This window comes from Dipodomys merriami, unplaced genomic scaffold (genome assembly GCF_024711535.1).
Source record: "Dipodomys merriami isolate MVZ:Mamm:240054 unplaced genomic scaffold, mDipMer1.0.p SCAF_33, whole genome shotgun sequence".
Taxonomy (NCBI): domain Eukaryota; kingdom Metazoa; phylum Chordata; class Mammalia; order Rodentia; family Heteromyidae; genus Dipodomys; species Dipodomys merriami.
This window is the reverse complement of record NW_027204826.1, coordinates 10,720,029-10,745,832: the sequence shown is the minus strand read 5'-3', so window position 1 is coordinate 10,745,832 and position 25,804 is coordinate 10,720,029. Positions and strand designations below refer to the sequence as shown.

The 25,804-nt window shown below is 52.5% G+C and overlaps 1 protein-coding gene across 1 annotated transcript in view; it reads left to right on the top strand.

Moving 5' to 3' along the window:
* Aldh1a3 (aldehyde dehydrogenase 1 family member A3) overlaps positions 1 to 22,462 on the top strand; it is a 28,277-nt gene extending 5,815 nt beyond the window's left edge. Inside the window, exons 3-13 of the mRNA XM_070043142.1 lie at positions 1,947 to 2,087; positions 5,353 to 5,482; positions 5,716 to 5,777; positions 6,916 to 7,044; positions 7,742 to 7,855; positions 9,685 to 9,787; positions 12,313 to 12,497; positions 15,311 to 15,475; positions 16,706 to 16,863; positions 18,697 to 18,771; positions 20,727 to 22,462. Coding sequence (XP_069899243.1) covers positions 1,947 to 2,087; positions 5,353 to 5,482; positions 5,716 to 5,777; positions 6,916 to 7,044; positions 7,742 to 7,855; positions 9,685 to 9,787; positions 12,313 to 12,497; positions 15,311 to 15,475; positions 16,706 to 16,863; positions 18,697 to 18,771; positions 20,727 to 20,799 — 1,335 coding nt within the window. The 3' untranslated portion in view covers positions 20,800 to 22,462. The remainder of the gene's footprint in view (positions 1 to 1,946; positions 2,088 to 5,352; positions 5,483 to 5,715; positions 5,778 to 6,915; positions 7,045 to 7,741; positions 7,856 to 9,684; positions 9,788 to 12,312; positions 12,498 to 15,310; positions 15,476 to 16,705; positions 16,864 to 18,696; positions 18,772 to 20,726) is intronic.
* The last annotated feature ends 3,342 nt before the right edge of the window (positions 22,463 to 25,804 follow it).

Genomic DNA, 25,804 nt, shown 5'->3' with positions numbered 1-25,804 from the left:
CCACTTCTGGTTTTCTAGTGGTTTATTGGAGATAAGAGTCTCATGGAGGGGCTGGGAAGATGGCTCAGTGGTAGAGCACTTGCCTTGCATGCATGAGGCCCTGGGTTCGATTCCTCAGCACTACATAAGCAGGAAAAAAAAAAGCCAGAAGTGGCACTGTGGCTCAAGTGGTAGAGTGCTAGCCTTGAGCTGAAGAGCTGAGGGACAGCACCCAGGCCCAGAGTTCAGGCCCACGACCGGACCCAAAAAAAAAAAAAAAAAGAGTCTCATGGACTTTCCTGCCCAGGCTGGCTTTGAACTGTGATCCTCAGATCTCAGCCTCCTGAGGAGCTGGGATTACAGGAGTGAGCCACCGACACCTGGCTTCTTTTATACATTTTAGGGGCATAAAGTCTATTTCAAATGGAATTGTCTGTGAAGGAAATGTTAAGGCAAAGAGAGAAAAGAAACATGACATTCTTTAACTGTAGAGTATTGAACAGATCCTCGCTCTCACAACCCCCCCCGTAAGTTTCAAACTTGCTAAGCAGGTATCTCTATGACGTAAGCCATATTTCCAGACCATTTTCTCTGTTTATTTTTGAGATAAGGTCTCACTTTTTTCAGGCTTGGACCTTGATCCTCCTGTCTAGCTATCCCATTGTAAATGGAATTATACTTGTGCAATGCCACACCAGCTTTTTCTGTTGAGATGAGGTCTCAAAACTGTTCTCTGTGTGTGTGTGTGTGTGTGTGTGTGTGTGTGTGTGTGTGTGTGTGTGTGGTTTTTTTTTTTGTTTTTCTTGCTCAGGCTTCGCTAAAATCCAAATATTCCTTATCTGCAGAAATGGAATGACAAACGGGAGCAACCTTGCCCCCAGATTTGTCCACTCCAACCCCTCCCCACTTTTAATTAGTCCTGGGGCTTAAACTCAGGGCCTAGAAACTGTCCTTAAGCTTTTGTGCTCAAGCTAGCACTGTATCACAGTGCCACTTCTGGCTTTTTGGTGGTTCGTTGAAGGTAAGAGTCTTGTGGACTTCCCTGCCTGGGCTGGCTTTGAACCATGATCCTCAGATCCCAACCTCCTGAGTAGCGGCATAAGCCACCTGCCGGTGGCTCTTTTCCTTTTTCAACATGGAGTCTTGCTGTGTTTCCCAGATAGGTTTCTCACTCCTGGGCTCCCGCTATCCTCCCTCCTCAGCCTCCTGCATAGCTGGGATTACAGGCTGTCCAGAGAGGTACTTAATCCATGTATTAGTGATGTGAAGCTGGTGGGGTGAGGATGTGTGAATACAGTTGGATTTTCTTGTCCCAGTGTCGGCTTACTGGGACATGCACAGGGACGCCCTGCAGGGGTCTTCCTCCCCAACGTTTCTCCAGTTAAGCTGGGTTTACAGAGGAGCCTGGGGAAGCTGGGAAGGTCAGAAGGGAGGGCCTGGCACTGGCTGGACTTCCAGGGATGGACGGCAGGTTTGCCTGGCCGCTGTCTGGCATGGAGGCTTGGCAGCCCTGCCATTCATTGCCCTGTCAGCACCCAGACCCTTGCTGCCTGTCATCTCAAAAATAAAAGGTGGTGGAGGGTCCCCTAAATAACCCTCACTTCTTTCTTTTTTTGAAAAAGATTGAGGGGAATGGGCGCGGTGGCACACACCTATAATCCCAGCGACTCAGGAAGCGGAGGTAGACGAATCACAGTCTTAGAATGGCCTGGGCGAAAGCGCGAGACCCCATCTGAAAAGAAAACCAACGGTAGCACTAAAGGGCTAGAGGCGGGGCACAGGTGGTAGGATGTCTGCCTCGTGCCACCGAGGTCCTGAGCTCAAACCTTACTGCCTAAAACCATCCAACCTGCAGAAGACTGGGGAGCAGGGAAGTAAAGCTGCGTGGTGGACGGAACACTCACCTGCCACAGGCCTCGGGGAGAAGAAAGAAAAGCAGAGTTCTGACACGCTTTCTGTCCCCACAGCCCGACGTGGACAAGGCCGTGGAGGCCGCACAAGCCGCCTTCCAGAGGGGGTCCCCGTGGCGCCGGCTCGATGGCCTGAGTCGTGGCCGGTTGCTACACCAGCTGGCCGACCTGGTGGAAAGGGACCGCGCCATCTTGGCTGTGAGTACTGGGTGGGGAGGGGGCTCACTGAGGGCCTGTGCCCACAGGATTTTAATTTTTTTGGGGGGGGTGTGGAGGGGTGGTACTAGAGCTTGAACTCACAAGCTCTCGGCTTGTTCCGTCAAGGTTGGCACTTTGCCACTTGAGCCACGGCTCCACTTCCAGCTTTTTGGTAGTTAATTGGGGATCAGAGTCTCACGGACTTTTCTGCCACTGAGGCTGGCCTCCAGTCGAAGTCCTCAGATGTCAGCCTCCTAGGTAGCTAGGATGACACTTGTGAGCCACCAAGAGCAGGCTCCCTGCACAGTTTCTTAATCAGGAAGTTGTCGTGGTTCAATTATTTCACTTGTTCCCAGACTTGAGATATTCACGGATGGTCACCACGGGCTGGACTGTGTGCTGGTCCAACCTTGACATTTGCACGTTAATGTTTTGTTGTTGGTGGTGGTGGTGGTAGTGGTGTGTGTGTGTATGTGTGTGTGTATGTGTGTGTGTGTGTGTGTGTGTAGGGGAGTGTTGGTTGAACTCAAGACCTCACACTCTTGCTTGGCTGTCTTGCTCTTGTCTGATGCTCTACCACTTAAGCCATAACCCCAGTCTGGCATTTTGCTGGTTAATTGGAGAAAAGATTCTCTCCACCTTTTCTGTCCGGGCTGGCCTTGACCTTCCATCCTCAGATCTCAGCCTCCTGAGTAATTGGTTGACAGGTGTGAGCCACCAGCACCAGGCTGGAGACCCATGCTGTGTCCCTGTCCTGTCTCCAAACTTGTTCCAGACTTTGAGGCTCAGAGCAAACCTCCTTTGTTTGTTTTTGTCCCCCCTCTGGGATTTAAGGAGATGTGTTGTTGTGATGCTGGGTTCGAGGAGAGAGTGAGCGCCTTGCTGAAGGACAGCAGCACCCAGAGGTGTCTTGACTGGACGGGGCCGGGTGTGCCCCGCTCTCTCTGGGGACGGATGCGCCACGGAAGCTTCCGGCTTCCCCCTGAGCTTCACTCTCAAGCTGCCAGACTGGCTTTTTCAAAAACATTTCTGTTTTCTCCGGGCGTGAGCTCATCAGTCTGCAATGTCCCCAGAGAAGCCATGCCTGCCCCTGCCCTCCGCTGTCCGAGCTGTCCCTGGGGACACGGTGATGTCCCCGCACTCGCCCTGCAGCTCAGGCCACACTGGGCTCTGACAGAACCCCATGGGGGAGTGGCGATCCTCCGCTTCACCGGGAAGAATGCCCCCCTGTCATCCCCACCCCAGAAGGAAGATCCAGCGGACCGCCCGTCAGCCTCACTATCTAGGAGGCTGAGGTGCGAGGATGGAGATTCAAAGCCAGCCTGAGCAAGAGAGTCCATGAGATTCCTCTGTGCAGTTAACCAGCTAAAAACTGGAAATCTCAATACTGGCCGGGGTGTGGAGGGAGAGAGGGAGAAACAGAAATAAAGAGAGAAAGAGAATGAAAGAAAGAACCAAGGGAGGGAGGGAAGGGAGAGAAGGAAGGAAGGAAAAGAAAGAGGGAGGGAAGGAGGGAGGGAGGAGCGAGGGTGGGTGATGTGATAAAGAGAGCTGGATCTCCTTCCCTCCTTCCTTCCCTCCTTCCTTCCTCTTTTCTTCCTCCTTCCTTCCTCCTTTACCCTCCTTCCTACCTCCTCCATCTTTCCTTCCTTCCTGCTTCCTTCCTCCTTCCTTCCCTTCATTTCTTCTCTCCCTCATTCCTTTCTTTAAGAATTTTCCATCTGTATTCATCCTAACATGAGTTTTTCTTGGATAAATTCCATACAACCGATCCGAAATTTGTATATTGTCATCCCAGTGAGCCATCTTGTACAAAATAAACTATTTTAAAAACAACAGTGCTCCTAGAAAGCTCACCACGCCCCTGGCTCGTCAGCACTTGACCTGTTGGGTATCTAAATCTATTTCAAAGATGGAGAAAATGGGTTACGCAGCCAGGGATGGAAAACCAGGAGACGGAAAAGAGGCTCCATGCCCCAAACTTCCCCACGAGCATAGCAACACCACCCTCTCGTCCTGTGCCAGGAAAGAGTTAAGCTCAACCCCTGACCCCCCAGCTCATCCACAAACAAGCAGATACTCCCAGGAGTGGCCGCTTGCAGGGTTCTGGCATTATCTGCCATTGCTAGGCTTCTCCTTAGTAAATAACAATTCCAACTTGCAAAACCCATCAATTGGATGTCTCTCCCTCCCTCACCACCCCCCCTTTGGTGTCAGTACTTGAACTTGAACTCAGGACCTGGGCGCTATCCCTTAGCCTTTTCTCTCCATGCTGGTACTATACGTCTGGAACCATTTCTAGCTTTTTGGTGCTTCATTGGACTTTGCTGCCAGGCTGGCTTTGAACCACGGTCCTGAGCAGCTGTGTGGGTCACCTTGGCTCTGGTTCACCTCCGCATGGACCCTGGGCCCCGAGTCCTGGGCTCGGGGTGGCCCCACGCGTGCGCCCTGGGGTGAGAGCACGGGACATCATGGGGGGGGGGGTTCCTTCCTTCCTTCCCACGGCGTCCTCACCCCCTCACCCCACAGAGGCGCGCGTGGCGAGCAGGAATTCAGCCGAGGGCCGTGTGTCCGGGTGGTCACTTCCTGTGCACTCGGATGACTGGACATCTCAGCTCGGGGCTCCACTGAGGCTGTTTTGTCTGACGGACAAAGGGGTTCTCTTTCACCCAGGCTGGAAATAGAAAAGAATCCCCACCATTGAGCTTTGCAGTACTCGCCCGGGTACCCCACCTCCCACCCGCCTTGGGCTGGTGAGCAAGTCCCCCCCACACCCCACACCCCATTCTGCATCCGGATGCACACATTGTGCTGGAGGCATGGTCATTCTCCACAGCCCTGCCCAGCCCCCCAAAACACACCCTCTCCCTCTCCCGCACCCTCTCCCTCTCCCTCTCCCTCTCTTTCCATTACTAGGGCTTGGCCTCTTGCTTGGCTTCTTCTGGCAAAGCTGGCGCTCTACCACTTGAGCTATACCTCCACCCCAAGCTTGGGGCTAGTTCATTGGAGCTAAGAGTCTCTCTCCTGTATCTGCCCGGGGCTGGCTCCAACCTGCGATCCTCAGCCCTCAGCCTCCTGAGTAGTGAGGACGGCAGCCGAGTGTCCTGTTTTCTGAACTGCGCAGAGGATGGGCGTGCAGAGCGTGATGTCCCAGGGCCCGCGGGGCTTTTGTTGGTTTGTTTTTCCTGCCACCCCATCTTTAATCACGCAACAGCTAAGGGAAAGCACGCTCATCGCCACGCCGTCTACCCACTTGTCCCTGCAGACGCTGGAGACCATGGACACGGGCAAGCCGTTCCTCCACGCCTTCTTCATCGACCTGGAAGGCTGCATTAAGACCCTGCGATACTTCGCAGGGTGGGCAGACAAAATCCAAGGCAGGACCATCCCCACGGGTGAGCAGGACGGACCCTCATCTCTAGTTGGGTTCTCTTTGGGGGTTGGTGCTCCCCAGGATTCCCCTTCCTGGCCCATCCCTCCTTCCTCCCCCCCCCCCCCACCGTGGCACTGCGTTCAACCTTTCTCTAGGGGGCACCATTCCTGAGGGGACTCAGGTGGAACTCAGCGAGGGCTGTCCTTGTGTCTGTCTTGTCTTTCAATGCCTCTCTGCTTTCTGTGTCTCTTCCAGATGACAACGTGGTCTGCTTCACCAGACACGAGCCCATCGGCGTGTGTGGGGCCATCACTCCAGTGAGTGCCGCGGCTGCGCTCTACCCAGGGAGGGCTTCCATCTCTTTGGAACCAACAGGAGCTTGGGTTTTGGTCCACCGTAACCATGGAAACCAGCATCCCAGGAGCACGCGCTGCTCCGTGCCCAGGGGCTCTCGAAATGCATTGTCTGTTGGATTCATTGGGGGGGGATTCCAGCCCCGTGGTCAGGAGTGGCCATGTCCGCCGGGAACGTGGGCTCTTGGAGGGGGGGGGCTTCAAGGACAGAAGATAAGGAAAGGTCTGGGTGACTCTGCTGAGGTCGGAGTTAGGCAGGGATGGGCACAGGTGGCAGAGGCCAGCAGCACAGCCCTGGCATCCGGGGTGGGGCTTGGACACTGGGCCACGGGATTTGGTAGACACCACAGGAATGCAATGATGTCTATCTGGAAAACCCCAGGCCCCTTCGATGGCCACTGTGTGGAGTGAGGGTTAGAAAGATGTTGTTTTCACAGCCGGGCATGGTAGGGCTCACCTATAATCCCAGCCCCAGGGAAGTAGGAGTAGGAGGAACTCAAGTTTAAGATCAGCTTAGGCTCTATATTGAGCCCAGCTCAGAAATACAAACAAACAAAAATATGGGTGCTCCACACAGGAAGAGGAGGTTACCCCTTCAGCAAATGAGTGTGTGTGCGTGCGTGTATGTGCGTGTATGCTCATGTGCTTGAACTCAAGGCCTAGACACTGTCCCCTTACCTTTTTGTTCAAGGCTGGCACTCTACCACTTGAGCCACAGCTTCTTTTCCAGCTTTTTGGTGGTTTATTGGAGATAAAAGCCTCACAGACTTTCCTGCCCATGCTGGCTTCAAACCAGGATCCTCAGGTCTCAGCCTCTTGAGTAGCTAGGATTAAGGCATAAGCCACCAGTACCTGGCTGTGACTCCCTTTAGTAGACTCTTTGAGGGGGAGAGCTTCCGGACACATACACCACTGTCTTTACATAAGCTGTCCACAGCCATCTCCCAGAATGCAGTTTGGTCATGGCATACTCCTATGCTACCCCTTAAACCCCAGATCCAGACTGGGAAAAGTTGACGTCCTCTGTGAAGGCATGGCTGGGCCCCTGGGGCAGGCAGGGGGTGGACCTGAGTCCCCAAGGCCCTCTCTGTCCCTGTCGCAGTGGAACTTCCCCCTGCTGATGCTGGTGTGGAAGCTGGCGCCGGCCCTCAGCTGTGGGAACACGGCAGTGCTGAAGCCGGCCGAGCAGACGCCGCTCACCGCGCTCTACCTCGCCTCGCTGATAAAAGAGGTAAAGACGTCTGAAAGGAGAGTCTGGGGCCGTTCCCACCGATGCACCAGGCCGGGGTCACAGGATGTAATGGGGTTGCAGTGCAGGTTCCCTGTTTGGCTTGGCAGTTGTGTTTGTGGTCTGTGAACTAGAATGAACTAGCACGAATGCCGGTGGAGGCATTACCTAGGGTTTGGATGCTTGGTCAGGATAGAGGATGGCGGAAGCTCACTCAGGAAGGCATCAAACATGCTGCTGGGCTTGGCAGTGGCCATGTGCAGAATGGTCTTCTGTTTCCCTCCCCCCCATCTCTCTCATGGGCTAGAATTCAGGACCTGGGCGCCCAGTTTCCTGGTGGTTCATTGGAGATAAGAGTGTCATAGACTTTCCTGCCTGGGCCGGTTTTGAACCACAATCCTCAGATCTCAGCCTCCTGAGCAGCTAGGATGACAGGCGGGAGCCACCAGGGCCTGGGGTGGCCTTGTGCACTGGCTGAGCCCCCTCCCCAAAGCCTCCCAGCACCTCCTGCTCTCTGGACAGCCAGCATCCTCCCCCCAAGAAGCCACAGTTCAGGGAAAGAGAGGCCCAAAGGGCCTCCCGCCTCTCAGCCCCAGCCGCCCGCCCGCTCCAGTTATCCATCATGGCTGTCCGGGTGCCAAGAGAGCCCCGCGCCGCCCGCTCCCTGCCTTCCTCTGAGGTGGTCTCCATCTCTCCCTAGGTGGGGTTCCCTCCAGGCGTGGTGAACATCGTGCCAGGGTTCGGGCCCACGGTGGGCGCTGCCATTTCATCTCACCCCCAGATCAACAAGCTGGCCTTCACCGGGTCCACAGAGGTAAGAACCCCCTTCATGGAGGAGGCCAAGGAAGGACGGCAGCCATGACACCCCCCCACCCCACCCCCACACACACCCCCAAGGCCGCCTGAGAAGCTCACAGGATTTTCTCTTCTTCCTATTACAAATGTTGGCCCTGTCTTAGAAAAAAATAATAATAATAAGTCAGTCACAAAACCACCGGTCTTGTTTCCAAACTCAATAAATACAGCAGGAGCCCCAGAGGCAAAGATTGAGATAAGATAAAATGTAAAAATATCACGCATCCCTAGGGTGGACAACATCATAATTATGGCTAATTATGGCTAAGAGACAATGGAGCTGGGAGGAGGTCACGGAGCACAGATCTCCAGTGTTGCGCCTTCCTATGTAAAGCGCTCCTCGAGATCAATGAAAAAACAAACAAGCCAGCAAGTGGAATGATAGGGAAAAAATAGACATCATTTTCATCTGAATAGCCAGTGCTTATGCCTGAGTTCATTGGTACGCAGGGAAATGCAAGTTCAAATGAGTCAGGCTCAAGCCGGGTGCCGGTGGCTCACACCTGTCATCCTAGCTACTCAGGAGGCTGAGATCTGAGAATCACGGTTCAAAGACAGCCCGGGCAGGAAAGTCTGTGACACTCTTATCTCCAATGAACCACCAGAAAACTAGAAGTGGTGCTGTGACTCAAGCAGTAGAGCACTTGCCTTGGGCTGAAGAGCTGAGGGACAGCGCCCAGGCCCAGAGTTCAAGCCCCATGACCAACAATAACAACAAAAAGAGTCAGCCTCTCCTTTTGTCTGTCAACTTGAGGGACAAAAAATATATATATTTTATTGAGAATGTGGAGAGATGGGTTCTAACCTCCAATGTGGAAGACAAGATTTAGTGGAATTAAGCAAAAAATTAAAAAATAAAAAGATTCCAAAGTAGAAAACGTTTGATTCTGACATTCCATCTCAAAGCAACTCTTGCCCATAGATTCTCTCAAGAGTCTTGAGATGGGCTGGAAGGTGGCTCAGTGGTAGAGCACTTGCCTTGCATGCATGAGGCCCTGGGTTCAATTCTCCAGAACCACATAAGCAAAAAGAAAAAAATCCGGAAGTGGTGTGGTGGCTCAAGTGGTAGAGCGTTAGCCTTGAGCTGAAGAGCTGAGGAACAGCGCCCAGGCCCAGAGTTCAGTCCCCATGACCGGACCCAAAAAAAAAAAGAGTCTTGAGATGTGGAATGTTCTACAGCCATTCTAACAAGGAGAGCTGACCCTCAACTACTGAGAAATGAAAGAAAGGAAGAAAGAAAGGAAGAAAGAAAGGAAGAAAGAAAGAAAGAAAGAAAGAAAGAAAGAAAGAAAGAAAGAAAGGAAGGAAGGAAGGAAGGAAGAAAGGAGGAAAGGAGGAAGGATGGAGGAAGTTTGCTATGCTATTAGTAACACTGCGTGCGTGCACCTGTGTGCCTCTGTGTGTGTGTACACACCTGTGTGTGTGTAGATATAGAAGTTATCTGGGAATGTTCCCAAGACATTACTATATCCCTGTTATGTGGGTTCGGGGACAGAACAGCCCCCTTCACCCCTACACAGCATTCCTGTAAGGAATTATCATGACAACCTTCTCTGCTTAAAAGAGAAATGAAGCCAGTGAAGCCAGTGGCTCCCGCCTGCCATCCTAGCTACGCAGGAGGCTGAGATCTGAGGATCGTGGTTCAAGGCCAGTCCAGGCAGGACAGCCTGTGAGACGTTTTTTTCTTCCCCAGGCTGGCTTTGAACTGGGGCTTCTGAGCTCTCAGCCTCCTGGGTGGCTCTGTGGGGCTTTGTCATGCGCTGTTGATCTTGTGTCTCCCTCCTGAAGGTTGGGAAGCTGGTGAAGGAGGCGGCCTCGCGGAGCAATCTGAAGAGGGTGACGCTGGAGCTGGGGGGCAAGAACCCCTGCATCGTGTGCGCAGACGCGGACTGTGAGTCCTCCTCCCACCCCAGAGCGACTGCAAATGCCCCTCATGCCCTGGCCGGGTTGATTGTCCTGCCCGGGCCCAGCGGTACTGTTCTCCAGGGGTCTGCGCCTGCCCGCAGTCCACCGCGGGTGTGACCAGCGCAGCGCTGCTCCAGTCCCACTGGGGGCTGGAAATTGTCTTGGAAAAGTGCCCGGGATGGGTGGTCATGAGGTGCTGTCCCCTCCGCCCCCCCCCAGGTCACCACCCTGCCCCAGCAGGGCTGGAGCTGGGGGCCCGAGCACCGGCCCCTGCAGCTCCAGGGCCCTGTGTGCTCCGGGCTCTCTGTGGACGCCATCCTGGCGGGTCTAAGGACAGCATGGCTCAGGCTGGATGCCATCCTGGCGGGTCTAAGGAGGACAGTATGGCTCAGGCCGGGTGCTGGGGCTCATGCCTGTAATCCCAGCTACTTGAGGAGCTGGGATCTGAGAATCCAGGTTCAAAGCCAGCCCAGACAGGGAAGCCCATGAGATTCTTATGTCAAGTAATAGAGCTCTAGCCTGCAGAGAAGAAGCCAAGGGACAGTGGTCAGGCCCTGAGTCCAAACCCCAGGACTGGCACACACACACCTGTGCCTGGTTTTGGTCACTGCCTGTGTTGCTTGCTGCCCTGCAGCCCGGGACCGTGTGTGTCTAGATCCACGCAGATGACACAATATTAAGAACATTGGCTGTTCTTGGCTGCCAGGCCCTGAAGAGGGCGAAGGGACTCCCCGGGGCCTCCGTCCCCCCCCCCCCCCCGTGCTCAGGGTGGCCCATCCAGAGGTGTGGCCTCTCTGTGTTGGATCGCCTCCCCCATCCGCCCCCTGGCGCCAGCCATTCTCTTCAGAGAGAACAGTGCCTGCCCAGTCCTTCCGCAGATAAGGCTGGAATTGCCAACACCCCCGGGAGAAACGCTGTCTACCACACAAGTTCTTACTAAAGTGTCCATGACTGACTGATACTGCCCATCCCTTTTTCCCAGTTGGTTCCCAGTGGGAGAGAAGACAGGGCGGAGCTGGAGCCCCAGGGAAGGGCGTGAAGATGGACAGTCCGTGTGGGGTAGACACACGTCAGCCTAGCTAATGGCTTTCCCAGTCACCGGGCGGGGCTCCCCGAGTCATCCAGTGGGGACACATCTTGGAGATCCAAACTCCCAATTCCTCTCCCAGCCACACACAGGATGGTGTGTGTGTGTGTGTGTGTGTGTGTGTGTGTGTGTGTGTGTGTGTGTGTGTGTGTGTGTGTGTGTGTGTGTGTACTGGGGTCATTCTCTCCTTCTCCCGACGGGGACAATTAAATGCTGACATCATGTCAAGGCTACTTCACCCTGGTTGGGGGGCAGGAAATGAATTAGCCGTCTTCAAGGAGGGGCAGCATTAGGCTGGCACTCAGCCCTGGCACCAGCGGGGGAGGAGCTGTCCTGGTGACCCCCCCCCAGCTCTGATCATACAGACAAACCCTGTGGTGTGGTGGGGACCCCAGCCCAGGTACCCCACGAAGTAGCTTTCCAGCATATTTTATTTTTCTTTCAGTAGCAGTCCTGAGGTTTGCTCAGGGAGCCCCAGCGGCTAGGCAGGGGCTTTGCCACTTGAGCCATGGCTCCACCCACCTGGCTGTTTTGGGCTTTAGTTACTTTTCAGATAGAACCTAGGACTTCAGTCCTCTTGCCTGTACCTCCCACACCACTGGGATTACAGGTGTGCTCCACCCTGCCCGGTCAGGTTTTAGCAAGTGATTTTAGTTTACCATCTAGTCTGTAATTCAGATGCAGTACTTAGACACAGATAACTCTATACCCCACAACCCCCTTTCCCTCCTTGTTTTAAATCTTTGGGCCATATTCAAGAACTATTTACTCCCGATGGCCAGTTTGGCTTTATTATTTTGAGGGTTTTTTGGTGTGTGTTTGTTTTTCTTTTTGTGGTGTCTGGACTAAGACTTGAACTCAAGGCCTGACACTGTCCCTTAGCTTTTGGGTTCAGGGCTGATGCTCCACCTCTTGAATCACAGCTCTACTTCTGGCAGTTTTTTTCCCTAGTTTACTGGGAGATAAGAGTCTCCTGGACTTTCCTTCCCGGATTTAGCTTTGAACCTAAATCCTCAGACCTCAGCCTCCTGAGTAGCTAGGATTACAGAACATTTTGGCTTCCTTAGAAGTTCTTGCCAAATTGGCCTAGGGCAAAACAAGATGGCGGCAGGAACTCAGGGATGGGAGAGGAGGAAGGAAAGAGCTGCGATGCTGGGGGCCGGGGCAGATGAAAGGCACTGACAAGTCCTGCAGTCTGCGGACTCCTTTAACCTCCAGCTTGATGCACTTAAACGTTCTCTCCCATTACCCCCGCTCCTCCCCCACGCCCAATCCTGTCCTCTTTGGGAAATACGAAGACCAAAATTAATTTCCGACACTGGGCGTCCGGGGGCTGTTTTCTCGGGGCAATTAGGCCTGCAGCTGTGAGGGCAGCAGGCGTGAATGAGCTCACGGCTTCCTCTTGCGGCCTCTCTCTGGCACAGTGGACTTGGCTGTGGAGTGCGCGCACCGCGGGGCGTTTTTCAACCAGGGCCAGTGCTGCACCGCCGCCTCCCGGGTGTTCGTGGAGGAGCAGATCTACCCCGAGTTCGTCCGGCGGAGCGTGGAGTATGCCAAGAAGAGGTCCGTGGGCGACCCCTTCGACGTGAGCACGGAGCAGGGCCCGCAGGTAACCGCGTGTCTCCATCTGGCCACCCTGCGCTGCTAGTCAGACTTTTCTTTTTGGTGCTGCTCCTGGGGTTTGAACTCGTAGCCTGGGCAGAACCGTCCCTTCGCTGTCATGTTCAAGGCTAGTGCTCTACCACCTGAGCCACAGCTCCCCTTCTCCAGCTTTTTGGGGAGGGTTAACTGGAGAGAAGACTTTCCTGGATGTGTCTGCCCCGGCTGGCTTCGAACCCGGATCCTCAGCTCTCAGCCTCCCTGAGCAGCGGGGATGGCAAGCGCGATCACACGGCGCAGGCCTGACCACACACACACACACACACACACACACACACACACACACACACACACACACACACAGCATCATGCGGGCCTGCTGGGGGTTTGGCACTAAACCAGTGTCGGTGGGGACCAAGCGAGGTGGTCCCCACCCTGGGGACCCCCAGTTATTATCCCTCAGTCTTGTTCCAAGGCTCTGGCCGGAGACTCGCGCTGTGGGTCTTTGTTTTCCCCTTTTCATCTCTGCTGCTGAGATCTTATTCCCCGAGGACTCACAGCTGTCTGAATCCTCCCGTCCCTGGCCTGGACAGAGCTCGCCCGGCCCAGGTCCCAGCGCGTGGACTGACGGCCACTGGGGAGAAGGTCTGGTCCTGTTTGCTTGGCGACCAAGGAACATGGATTGGGCACATGTCACCGGCAACCTGGCCAGCACCAGGCCTGGCAGACAGAGCCCTTGAGCCAATCCAGGGTGGGGGGTGTGTGCATATTTCCATGTTTGTGGGGTCTGTGTCTCACCCTGTCATCTTCTTTCCTGCAAGCCCTTCTGCCTGTTTGATTTCACCAATGTGCGTGGACGCACGTGGCAGGGAGCAAAGGATTCTCACGTGGGCTCAGAACTGCTTGCAGGACAGATGGAAGGTTCTAGGATGTAGTCAGGAGCCAGCTAAGACCTGGGGATTCTGGAAGGCCCTTGTATGAGCTCCCCCAGACCCCTCTCCCCCACATCCATGGACAAATGCTTGGAATACTGGGAGTTTCCGGCCAAGGTTTGGTTCAGCCAGAGAAAAGCTGGGATGGGCTGTAGCCGCAGCCAGGGTGGTTATTTGTATTTTGTTTGGGGGAAGTGGAGGACATCTATAAAGGTTCAAGATAAAAGGACTCCCTCCATCCTCTCCGCCCTCCCCATCCGATGCCCCCCTTTCCTGAGGTGACTCCTCTAGGACTCTTTACTTCTAAGTCACTTTAAGGGTACTAAGAAGTGAAGGTGATAATGGTGTCTGATTGCTCTCCCTTATTATTCTTTCATGTGAGGGAGGATTTTGTACTTGCTGGGCTTGGTGCTCTACCATTTGAGTCATGCCTTCAGTCCAGCATTTTGCTGTTTAATTGGAGATAGAGTCTTTTGTTGTTGTTGTTGGTGGTGGTGGTCATGGGGCTTGAACTCAGGGTCCAGGCGCAGTCCCTGAGTTCTTTTGTTCAAGGTTAGTGTTCTACCACTTGAGCCACTGTTCCACTTCCAACTTTTTGGGGGGTTGTTTATAGGAAATCACAGTCTCACAGTCTCTTCTGGCCAGGCTGGCTTTGAGCCATGATCCTCGGATCTCCTGAGTAGCTAGGATTACAAGCATGAGTCACCAGCACCTGGTACCAGTCTTGCTTATTAAGATGGGGTCTTGATTGTTTTGTGGCCTAGGCTAGCTTCAAACTTTGATCCTCTCGGTCTCTACCATCCAAGTAGCTGTGATTACAGGCATGAGCTACTACCTGCCAAACATTTTTTCTACTTCTTAGACCTTTTTGGACACAATATCAGAGATTAGCTTCCTATGATATGACTTACCCAATTTTGTCTCCAAGTTCATTGTTTTTTTCTTAGACTATGTGTCCAGTAATGTTGCCTTTTTCTTAAAAAAAAAATAGTTTTAACAGTCTTTCCATTGTTGGCATCTACAGGAAAGCCCTCAACACACTGCAAGTCAGCTTTGTACATGAGAAACTTTAGAAAACCTTTTATCCTTTTATTCTTCATGGCTAGATCTGTGGTCTAATTGGAACTTTCTTAGCAGAAGGTGTGGAGTATGGCTCAGACTGGTTATTTTATTCTTTGGAGGAGGGAAGAGATGGAGGTCTAGCCTGAAACTCATGATAAAGCCAGAGTGGCCTTGCATACTTAATCTTCCCTCCGTCTCATGAGTGCTGGGATTACAGGTGTGCACCACCATGCCTGGCTTCATTCTCAGTATTTTAAAACTGGATGCCTTGTCACAAGCTGGTCAGTCACATGACATACATAGTCCATACTCTCCCCTTCCAAGCAAACCAGCCTGCCCCTCGGGAACACACCACCATCTAAACACGCCATTAGGCCATGTGGTTTTCTATTTAACACCACAGGAAGAAAACCAGTTGTCCTTTAAGTTCAAAAGTCAATACGGCTCTGCCTCACCCAGCCATCCGAATGGCCATGATCGCTGGGTGCCGGTGGCTCAAGCCTGTAATCTCAGCTACTCGGGAGGCTGAGATCTGAGGATCACAGTTCAAAGCCACCTAGAGCAGAAGTCTATGAGATTTTTTTTTTAATCTCCATTTAACCATCAAAAAGCCTGATGTAGAAGTACAGTTCAGTGGCATTGAGCGAAAAAGCTCAGGGACAGTGACCAGGCCCTGAGTTCAAGCCCCAGGACCAGCACAGAATACATTTGTGTGTTTGTGCACACGCATGTGCATGTGAGCGAGATTTGAGCAGCACGCTTGCCATCTGTGAAGAAGAGGGGGCTGCCATGGTGTTGCTGAACTCAGCCGTGGCCCTGTGTTTTCTAGATAGACCAAGAGCAATTCGACAAGATCCTGGAGCTGATCGAGAGTGGGAAGCGGGAAGGGGCCAAGCTGGAATGCGGGGGCGCGGCCCTGCAGGACAGCGGGCTCTTCATCACGCCCACCGTCTTCTCCGAAGTCACCGACAACATGCGGCTTGCCCGGGAGGAGGTACGCATGCGCGGCCAGGCTCCAGCGCCGGGCTCCTACAGAGTGCTCCTTCCTGGGACCCGGGAATTTTAGGAGTATACCCAGCACGAGCGGATCCTCTGTACCTTGGGCTCCTTGGGGAGCCTGGATCCCCAGTGTCTCTGGCAAACGCCAAAGACTGCACCCCAACTTCATGATGATGCTGTGTTCTAGTGCTTTCCAATGTTGCTCATCCACTCTGCGTGACAGTGCGCACTCCCATTCAGCCAGGCAGGGGAGAGTCATTGTCCAGCTGAGGATTCCAGGGCCATGGCTGGGCTCCCCAAGGTGTCCCCAGTCTAACACACACACACACACACACACATGCATGCATGCACACACACGCACACACATGCACACATACACACATGCATGCATGCGCACACGCACGCACACGCACACACATACACATGCACACACGCGCACGCATGCACACACACATGCATGCACACACACGCACACACACCACCCTTGATATGAGCCAGCCTTTAACTCTATCTTCTCTTTGCTGGGTTGTAGCCTGTGTGACTCTTGTTACTATGGCAACATGTTATGGAAACAGACCGCCTTTGCAAAGGACCTACCCAAAGGTCACGCAGAAACATTGTCTTCTGTGTACCCCGATGCATATGAGTTACCCCAAAATCTCTCAGGATGAAGTCTTCAGATGCCAAGAATCTTCATAGATATTTTTGGTGGTTTTATTTGTGTGTGTGCACACGCACATGTGTGTGCATGTGCACGCGTGTGTACACTTGTGCCAGTCCTGAGGCTTGAACTCAGGGCCTGGGTGCTGTCCCTAAACTTCTTTTGCTCGAGGCTAGCACTCTACCACTTGAGCCACAGCACCACTTTTGGCTTTTTCTGAGTAGTTCATCAAAGATAAGAGACTCACGGACTTTCCTGCCTGGGCTGGCTTGGACCTGCGATGCTCAGATCTCAGCCTCCTGAGCAGCTAGGATGACAGGCGGGAGCCACCAGTGCCTGGCCGTGTTTATTTTTAAATGTGTGTCCCCTTTCAGTGTTCCCTTGAGAGTTCAACCTTCAGGCAGCCAGGGGGTCTCCGGTGGTCTTTCTTCTCTGTTCTTCATGGTTGTATGGGTGCGGGCTCTGGAATGTACGAAAATATCACAAGCCCCAGCAAACACCTGCCCAGATGTTCAGGGCTGCCCCCACCTTGCTTCTCAGTGCTCTTCTTGGACTTGCTCGTAGATTTTTGGACCAGTGCAGCCAATACTGAAGTTCAAAAGCATCGAAGAGGTAATTAAACGAGCCAATAACACCGACTACGGACTGACAGCGGCCATCTTCACCAAAAACCTGGACAAGGCCCTGAAGCTGGCGTCGGCGCTCGAGTCCGGGACAGTCTGGTGAGGCGAGCTTGTGTGTGTGTGTGTGTGTGTGTGTGTGTGTGTGTGTGTGTGTGTGTGTGTGTGTGTGTCCATGTCTGTGTCTGTTCTTACTTGCTTGTAAGATTCCTCTTCCACGGGCAGAGAGCCTCTGGTTGTGGTCCGCTCTGACCTTCAGCAGTGCCTACGCCGTGTGGCTTTAGGCCTCTCTCTCATTTTCTATGAAGAAACATGCAGGCAGAAGGGTTTATCTTATTGTATTATCATATTGTTCCTAAGACCCTCCACAGCTACCAAAAATTCATGGCTGCCCAAGTTCCTTATGTTCAAGGATCTAGTACCTGACTAGGTCTTCCTGTGTACTTCATTTTTGGGCCAGTCCTGGGCCTTGAACTCAGGACCTGGGCACTGTCCCTAAGCTTCTTCACTCAAGGCTAGCATTCTACTACTTTGAGCCACAGCACCATGTCCAGTTTTCTGGTGGTTCATTGGAGATAAAGAATCTCGCAGGGACTTTCCTGCCCGAGTTGGCTTCAAACCTCAATCCTCAGCTCTCAGCCTCCTGAGTAGCTAGGATTACAGGTGTGAGCCACTGGTGCCCTGTAAGAGTGCATTTCTTTTTGGACCACGTCTCCTCTTCCTAGTTTTTCCCTCCCATCCCCTACCCACAAGTTGTTACAGTTCATTTCCAGCAGTGTCCAGTGAAGACCACTGCTGCGTTCATTCACCCTCTGTCCCTCCACTTTTGTGTAATGTGACTTTTTCCTGAGTATTTTCCATCAAGGTTGAGTGTAGCTGTGACTAGATCCTACAGCCGGGCGTACTCACTGGCGAAGTATGGACACCACCCTGCTCCCTGGCCGGGCTTTAGCTCTCCTGAACTTCCTTTTTCCTTTTTCGTTGGGGGGGGGGGGGTGGTACCAGGGCTTACACTTGCCCATTCCTCTGACTCTAAGCTCACAGCTGGCGCCCTACCACTTGAGCCACGCCTTATGCTGGTTATTTTGGAGATGGAATCTCTTGGACCTTTCTTCCTCAGGCTGGTTTTGAACTGTGATCCTCAGGCCTTGACTTCCTGAGTAGCTAGGATTACAGGTACAAGCCACAAGCACCCAATAAATGAGCCCATTTTAAAGAAGTGAATTGAAGCTCACTCAGAGAGGTTGGGTAAGTTAGAGTCACAGATTCTAGGAAGAGTCTGGGAGATCTATGTCACTTCAAAGCTAATTCCTGCCTCAGCGCTGGTGGCTCACACCTATAATCCTAGCTACACAGGAGGCTGAGCGCTAAGGATTGTGGTTCAAAGCCAGCCCAGGCAGGAAAGTCTGTGAAACTCTTGTCTCCAATGAACCACCAGAAAACCAGAAGTGGCGCTGTGGCTCAAAGTACTAGAGCACTAGCCTTGAGCAAAAGAGCTCAGAGACAGCACCCAGGCCCTGAGTTCAAGCCTTACAACTGGCAGAAATGCTAGAAATGGAGCTGTGGCTCAAGTGGTGTAACATCACCCTTAAGCAAAAAAGCCAAAAAGCCAATCAAGAGCATGAGGCTTTGAGTTATAATAATAATAATAATAATAATAAAATAAGCCTTTATTTCCTGAGCCCTAATTTCTGTGTGTGTATGTCTGTTGGGCTCTCTCTTTCTCTCTCTTTCTCTCTCTTTCTCTATCATGCTCCCTCTCTCTCTCTCTTTCTCTCTTTTTCTCTCTCTCCCCCCCCCCCCACATACCAGTTTTTAGTCATCATTGCATCTGGCAGGCACTGGGCATGCTCATCATGGCCAGGAACTGGGGAGGGGAGTGGAGGCAGGGTGGATTTTCTCAGGGAACTGAGCAATGTTTCCCTCTCTCTGCAGGGTCAACTGCTACAATGCCCTCTATGCCCAGGCTCCGTTTGGTGGCTTTAAAATGTCGGGAAATGGCAGAGAACTGTAAGTCCCTTTCTTACCCCAAGTCTGCTAGCGATCGGTAGGGCAGTGACTCAAGCTCTAGCCCAGCGACTCCCCAATCCCCTGGCCTATCACAAAGGCTAGCAGTGGTCCCTTCCCTGAAGGCTGATCTGAATTCCTCCCTCCCTCCTTCCCTCTGGCCTCCCCCCTACAGCCTCCCCCAGAGCCGAGGCCGCCGTCAGACCCACCATGTCCCAGTTGGTTTGTGGCGTTGTGATCTTACTTTTGCTTAAAACAGCCTCCAACTGCAAACCTTCCAGCCTTCCCCTCTTGAGTAGCTGGGATTATAGGCGGGAGCAGCCACACCTGGCTTGTTTGCAGACTCTTTTAATTTGTATGACAGGCTGGGCACCCATGGCTCAGACTTGTAATCCTAGCTACTCAGGAGGCTGAGGCCTAAGGATCAAGGTTCAAAGCCAGCCCAGGGAAGGAAAGTTTGTGAGATCTAACTGCAAAAAGTTTCTGTCATTTTGTTGCTTTGGGACCTTTTGGACAAGCCTTATGGCTCCCCCTAGTGGCCTGTACTTGCTTTCTCCAAGACAGCAGCCTTGTCCTTGGGCCCTCCCCAGCGCAGGGTCAAAGGTCACCTTTGGAGCCACCTGCTCTGACCCCCTGTGCTGAGCCAGCAGTACATCTCCCCATGGCCAGACTTGCATGAGAACTGCAGCCCCCCCCCCTCCCCGCCACCAAAGCAATGACTGGAGGCTGGATCTGCAGGGAGACCCGTGGGTCCACTGACTCCTGGTTTGTACTGTTATAAGGGTGATCCACTGCCTGGTTTTCCTTCCTACCACCCTGGGGGCATCTTCAGGCCCCTTAGAGGCCCCATGCCCTGGCACAGAGCAGAGCGTGGTGATTACACACTGAATGCAGACTCCGCTCTCAGACTGCAGTTAGCAGCAGCACACAGGGAGGTTTGGGGTCCTTTTTTTTCTGTTTTAAGTTTATTTGGATTCCTAGACGATACTTTACCAAGGTTTTTGATAAAACAAATCAATAAATAAAGGAATTCCACAAACTGGATGTCAGTGACTCCTGCCTGTAATTTAGCGACTCAGAAGGCCAAGATCTGAGGATCTCGGTTCCAAGCCAGTCCAAGCAGGAAAGTCTGAAGGACTCTTATCTCCAATTGACCAGCAAAAAGCTGGAAGGGGAAGCGTGGCTCAAGTGGTAGGCACTAGCTTTGAGCAACATATTAAAAAACAACAACAACAAAAAAAATCAAGAACAGCACCTAGGCCCTGAGTTCAAGTCCCAGAAATGGCATGAAGGAGGTTTGTGGACACATCATGTCCTCTCTATCATTCCCTGCTAACGTCTGCACCCCCGCCCCAGCCCCCGGCCTCTGCGCTCCCCTCGGGCACACCCAGCCCTCTCTCCTGCACCCTACTTGTTTTAATACCATGTATTTACCCCCAAGACAAGCCATAGTTCTTCTGAGGATTCCAAAAGCATCCTAGACAAACAGCTTTATGCTTATTCTATTTATGTATGCATTTATTTACTTTTGTGGGTTGTGGGACTTGAACTCAGGTCCTGGGCATTGTCTTTGAGCTTTTTCCATTCAAAGCTAGCACTCTACCACTTTGAGCCACAGCACCACTCCCAGTTTTCCAGTGGTTCATTGGAGGTAAGCGTCCCACGCAAGACTTTCCTGCCCATGCTGGCTTTGAACTGCGATCCTCAGATGTCTGCCTCTTGAGTAGCTGGGATTACAGGCATGAGCCACCAATATCCACCTCACCTTGGTATTTAAAATTACATTTCCAATTACTCAAGCTCATTAGTGGCATCATAATCCAAGCCTCTCCTTCTAGCAAGACGTCATTCACAATTTCCCTTTTCTCATGATCCCCAAGTTACCCGAAAGAGTAATCAGGCATTAGAATAACTCCCCAGAACCTGTGTGTGACCTGTTCCCTCTCCTGTCATCTCAGAGGTGAATACGCGCTGGCCGAATACACCGAAGTCAAAACTGTCACCATCAAACTCGATGACAAGAATGCCTGAAAGAGAAGGCAGGCTCCCGGCTCAGACACAGATGACCGAAGGTGGCCAATGAAAAGCGCAAGGAAACCATCTGCCGTCTGCCCTCCGCCCCCTTTCCCTAGACCCTCGCTTCCGAATGCTCCCACGCTACCTACCGGAGCTGAATGGTTTTCACTGTCATCTCCTCCTCACGTTCTGTTACTACTCAAGCTCTGGATGCCCACCGTCAGGCTGGGTGTGGGAGATCACTCCTGCCTGACCGGGGAGCTGTGGAGCCATTTCCGAGTGCGCTTCTGGGGCGGGTGTTGGGAGGTGGCAAGCTCTGTGAATGCAACCTGGTATTAGATGTGTCCAGATGTGGCTTCTGGTTAGAATTTGGAAGGGTAGGCCCATGCGGAGGAAAGGATTAGCACTGAGATGAAAACACATACATAAGTGAAAGGGCTTGGAGGATGTGATGCAGGAATCTTCAGGGGGAGGGCGTCCTGGGGCCTGGGCATGCATATGGGTGTGGACCTTGAGGACTGCCATTGACATTGACCTTGAGGTTCACCTTGAGACGAATCCAGCCTTTGGAATAGGATCAAGCTAAAGGACTCACTCTAAAATAGTGTCCCGGGGTACCTTCACACGGGCACTTTCTTAGAGGGAGGACATCTTTGCTGTTGACCTAGTATCCTCGCGCCACAATGACAGAACAAATGTTGAGATGAGCAGGCTCCAGCGCTGACCAATCAGAGTCATAATCACTTTTTTTTCTTTTTTACAAAACCTGTGCACCACTACCACCTTGGGTAATCCATTACAATGAGCCTTTGTGCTTTGCATACTTACCCACAGTTCCATCATTCATTTCGGCTAGTAAAATGCACACACTGGAAAGGCGAGGCTTATAATACAGCTCTGCTTTTTGGAAGTCCCATCCAGACATTCATTTCTGATGAGTTTAGTACCACCTAGATGACATGGAGGAACCGTGAGGGAACCCCCCCCCATTATTCCACTAAGTGATCCATTTTGCTTTTCCTCTAGGTATCTGCAAATGATGTGTAAGTAAGTTCCCATGTTAACTCCGGGAGCCAAAAGTACTTGCCTACAGCTTTAACAGCAAACCAAACAAACCGGGTTCATTCAGGTTCTCTTACTGTTATTAACTAATACTTTTCTTATCGGAGAAAGGGGTGCTTGTGTCTGAGGATTAATTTGGAGTGATAATAGTACTGAAACATTACAGTCAGAAGCAGCGTGTGTGTAGAGAAAAATCCTATTTGAATTAAGGTTCTCTTCCTTGCCAGAGATAAGTAATTCACCTTTCTCCATTAGAAACATTTATTGCTTTTATTACCAGTAAAGTTGTTAAATCAAGATTTCTTCTCATCCACAACACTCCCTTTCAAAGTAGTGCATTAGACAGTTTCTGTTCTGTATGATACTGCCTTTAATATGGAATTCAACCTTATTTATAATGGCTATAGTTAATGTATCTTTTTATAGCTGTAAGTACACAGAGGTGGTATATTTGACCTTCTGTAATATACTGTATCTAGAAATACAAAGCTATATAATGTTAGATTTCACTCTCCTTTTAAAATTTACCCATATCGGATGGTTTTACATATGGCATTGCTGATTCTAACTGGAGACCATGTTCAACAATGATAAATAAAATGGGGTATTTGAGAAATGTGATTTTTTTTAATTGAAAGATCAAACTCATTGCAGTGTGATTGTATTTCTCTTTTTAGGAACTCCTGTACAGCATGACTTGAATAAAATCATAGTTCCCTAGTTATCCAGGCTCTGGGATTGACGTGAGTATAAAACCCATTTCTGGCCCAGCACCTGTGGCTGACAGCTAAGGATCGAGGTTCAAAGCCAGCCTGGACAGGGAAATCTGGAGCCTCCTATCTCCAATTAAACACCAAAAAGACAGAAGTAGAGCTATGACACAAGTAGAAGAGTGCCGACTTTGAGTGAAAATGCCCAGGCCCTGAGTGCAAGTTCTGGTGCACACACACACACACACACACACACACACACACACACACACAGGAAACTGAATTAGATCCTCTCCATATGCATTTACGAGTATACTGATATGCTTCGAAACATCTCATGTCTCAATCCAGATGTGACCAGAAAACCATAGAAAAATGACATTTCCTTGCCTTACTAAACTGTCGCTGCTCAAAGGGAGCCACTCTGGGGACAGCAGCCAGGATGTGGGGTGTGTGTGTGTGTGTGTGTGTGTGTGTGTGTGTGTGTGTGTGTGTGTGCCCGCCCCTTTGAGATGCCCTGGCTGTTTATGTTGGCAGATGGAACCTTTATAATGTCTTGGCTCCTTGCGCCAAGCCATGTGGTTGATTGTGCTTAGAGATGGAGAATGAGGAGTATTTAAAGAATTGTTCAAAGGGAGATTATCAGTCAGGTGCCGGTGGCTCACACCTGTCATCCTAGCTGCTCAGAAAGCTGAGTTCTAAGGATTGTGGTTTGAAGCCAGCCTGAGTTTACAAGCCCATGGGACTCCCCCAGAAAACAACAGCAAGAAAAAATGGAAGGGGAGGGAGATGATCAGAAAACACAGAGTTCCGGATGGAGAAACAATCAGACATCTCAAGGGGGGCAGCCACCCACCATGCGCACCTGTCCATAATCAGAAAAGTGAATTCAACTTCGTGGGGTGATTCAAACTCACCCCACCTTGGGAAGCCATCTGAGGTTGTTGAAAAGCCAGGTGAGGTGCCCGGGAAAGAAAGAGGAGCGTGGATCAGCAGGGACAAGAAAGAAAAGACAAAGGGCGTCAAGAGTGCTATCAATTTCCTCTCTAAGTTTGGGATTAACACTTGCCTAATAAGTAGAGCTGCATTTTTGGGAGGAAGGGGGGTGGGTCCTGTGTTCCAGATGGCTTTCTACACTGGACACACTTCCAGCCTATTCCCAGGCTCAATTACACCCGGCAGGGCGTTGTGGGGAGGATTGCTCACACCTGCCCTCCTAGCCACACAGGAGGCGAAGTTCTGAGGACCAAGGTTCAAAGTCAGCCCGGGGAAGGAAAGTTTGTGAGACTCCTATCTCCAATACACTACCAAAAAGCCAGAGATGGAGCTGTGCCTCGAGTGGTAGAGCACCAGCCTTGAGTGAAATAAAGCTAAGGGACAGAGTCCAGGCCCTGAGTTCAAACCCCCATGCCTGTCCCCAAAGTTCCAATGCTTCTAGAGGCCCTGGCTGTACGGGTCCGGGTCCCGGGCCTGCAGTTCCTCCCCGCGGCGCTAGGTGTCGCCGCGCCGCGCCCCGGGCTGGGGGCGGAGCCCGCCCCGCAAACTTCCCGGGATTTTAAGAGCAAGCAAACTGCTGCCCGCTGCGCACCGGCAGGAGGACCTCGGTGGGGAGGACGGGATCGCACAGATGCAGCTGCTCTTTTGGATAGGTGTTGGGATGTCAGAAGAGCAAGCCAGGGGGGCGCGCGGCGGGGTGGGGGGGAGGTGGGGGGAGGCGGAGGGGGAGGGGGAGGCAAAGGCGGAGGGGGAGGGGGGTTGCATGGCGACCCGTCTCCATCCTGGCAATGGTCCAGCGGTGACACGGGACATCAGGTGACAAGAGCTGAGGCGCCGAGCCTGCCCGGGTGTAGACGCACCCGCTCCTCTGAGCCGGGTTCTCTTTCCTTGGCGCCAGTGGTGTTTGGGGGTGCATTTGGTGCTGGGTCTCGGGGTACTGCACGTGGGAACATGACCCGTGGCCTGCATCCCACAGAATGCTGTTTACCTCCCCGCCAGCGGACAATCAAACAGGATTCGTGATCATAAACTCCATCGCAGGCCTGGGAAGGTGGCTCAGGGGTAGAGTGCTTGCCTAGCGCGCGCCAAGCCCTGGGTTCGATTCCTCAGTACCACACACACAGAAAAAACTGGAAGTGGCACTGTGGCTCAAGTGGTACAGTGCTAGCCTTGAGCAAAAGAAGCTCAGGGACAGCGCCCAGGCCCTGAGTTCAAGCCCCAGGACTGGGGGCGGGGGGAGACGGGGGAGGGAACTCAATGCCTATCCCATAAAATGAAGAAAGTCGAGAAAAGGGAGAATGAGGAAAGAGGTGACATTTGGTGCACTGCATTCAGAAACCGCTTTGTTGAATCCCAGCTAGTTGGGAGGCAGAAATAAGGAGGATCAAAGTTAGAGGCCAGCTCCAGCATAAAAAAATGTTAGCAAGTCCTCAAAACCGGTTCCTTGGAGCAAAACCAGCTACGCAGACGGCCTGATTCTGGAGGACAAGGAAGGAGGAAGAGTATCTGAAAAACTATCTATAGCAAAAAAAGAAGGAGGGAGGGAAGAAAGCATGTGTGTGGAGGCATGGTTTGAGTGGTAGAGCCCCTGCCCAGCAAGCACGAAAGCCCTGAGTTCGGATCCCAGGAACGCACACACACATTGTGTATAGATACATATTCAAATAGACCAGGTATGCGCGTCCACACACAGCTACATACGCGTAGCTCGCGTGGCAAAGGCGGTGTGTACAACCGTCACACTTGCAGGATACACGCGTGTCAAAGGCAGTGTGTACAACCGTCACACTTGCAGGATACACGCGTGTCTCCTCGCTAAACGCTGCGCACGAATGGAAGGCCACCTTTAAAAACATGACCACCAGAGTGTCTGGTGGACGTGTCCATACGCACCTGCCCACTGCGTGCCGCTCGGGACATCCAACCAATCTGGCGTGGTGCCTGGTCCCCCAGGACCAGAACAGAGGGGACCCCCACACCCCCCATCCTGGACAGGATCCCAGCCCTACCGCCCCCCCCCCACCAGGGTCCTGGTGTCTCTTGGGGCACGAGCGGTGACGTGGATCGCTTCTATTTCACAGCTAGGGAAACTGAGGCAGGGCCTCCGGGTGGGGGGGGCATCCAGGCTTGCACCCCCCCCACGCAGCGGCCTCGCCCCGCGGCCTCCTCCCCGCCCTCGCGCCGCCCGCCCCGCCGCGGGCTCAGGATTGAGGAAGTGCGTCTGGGCCCGGCCCGGGCGCGCGGCCCGAAAC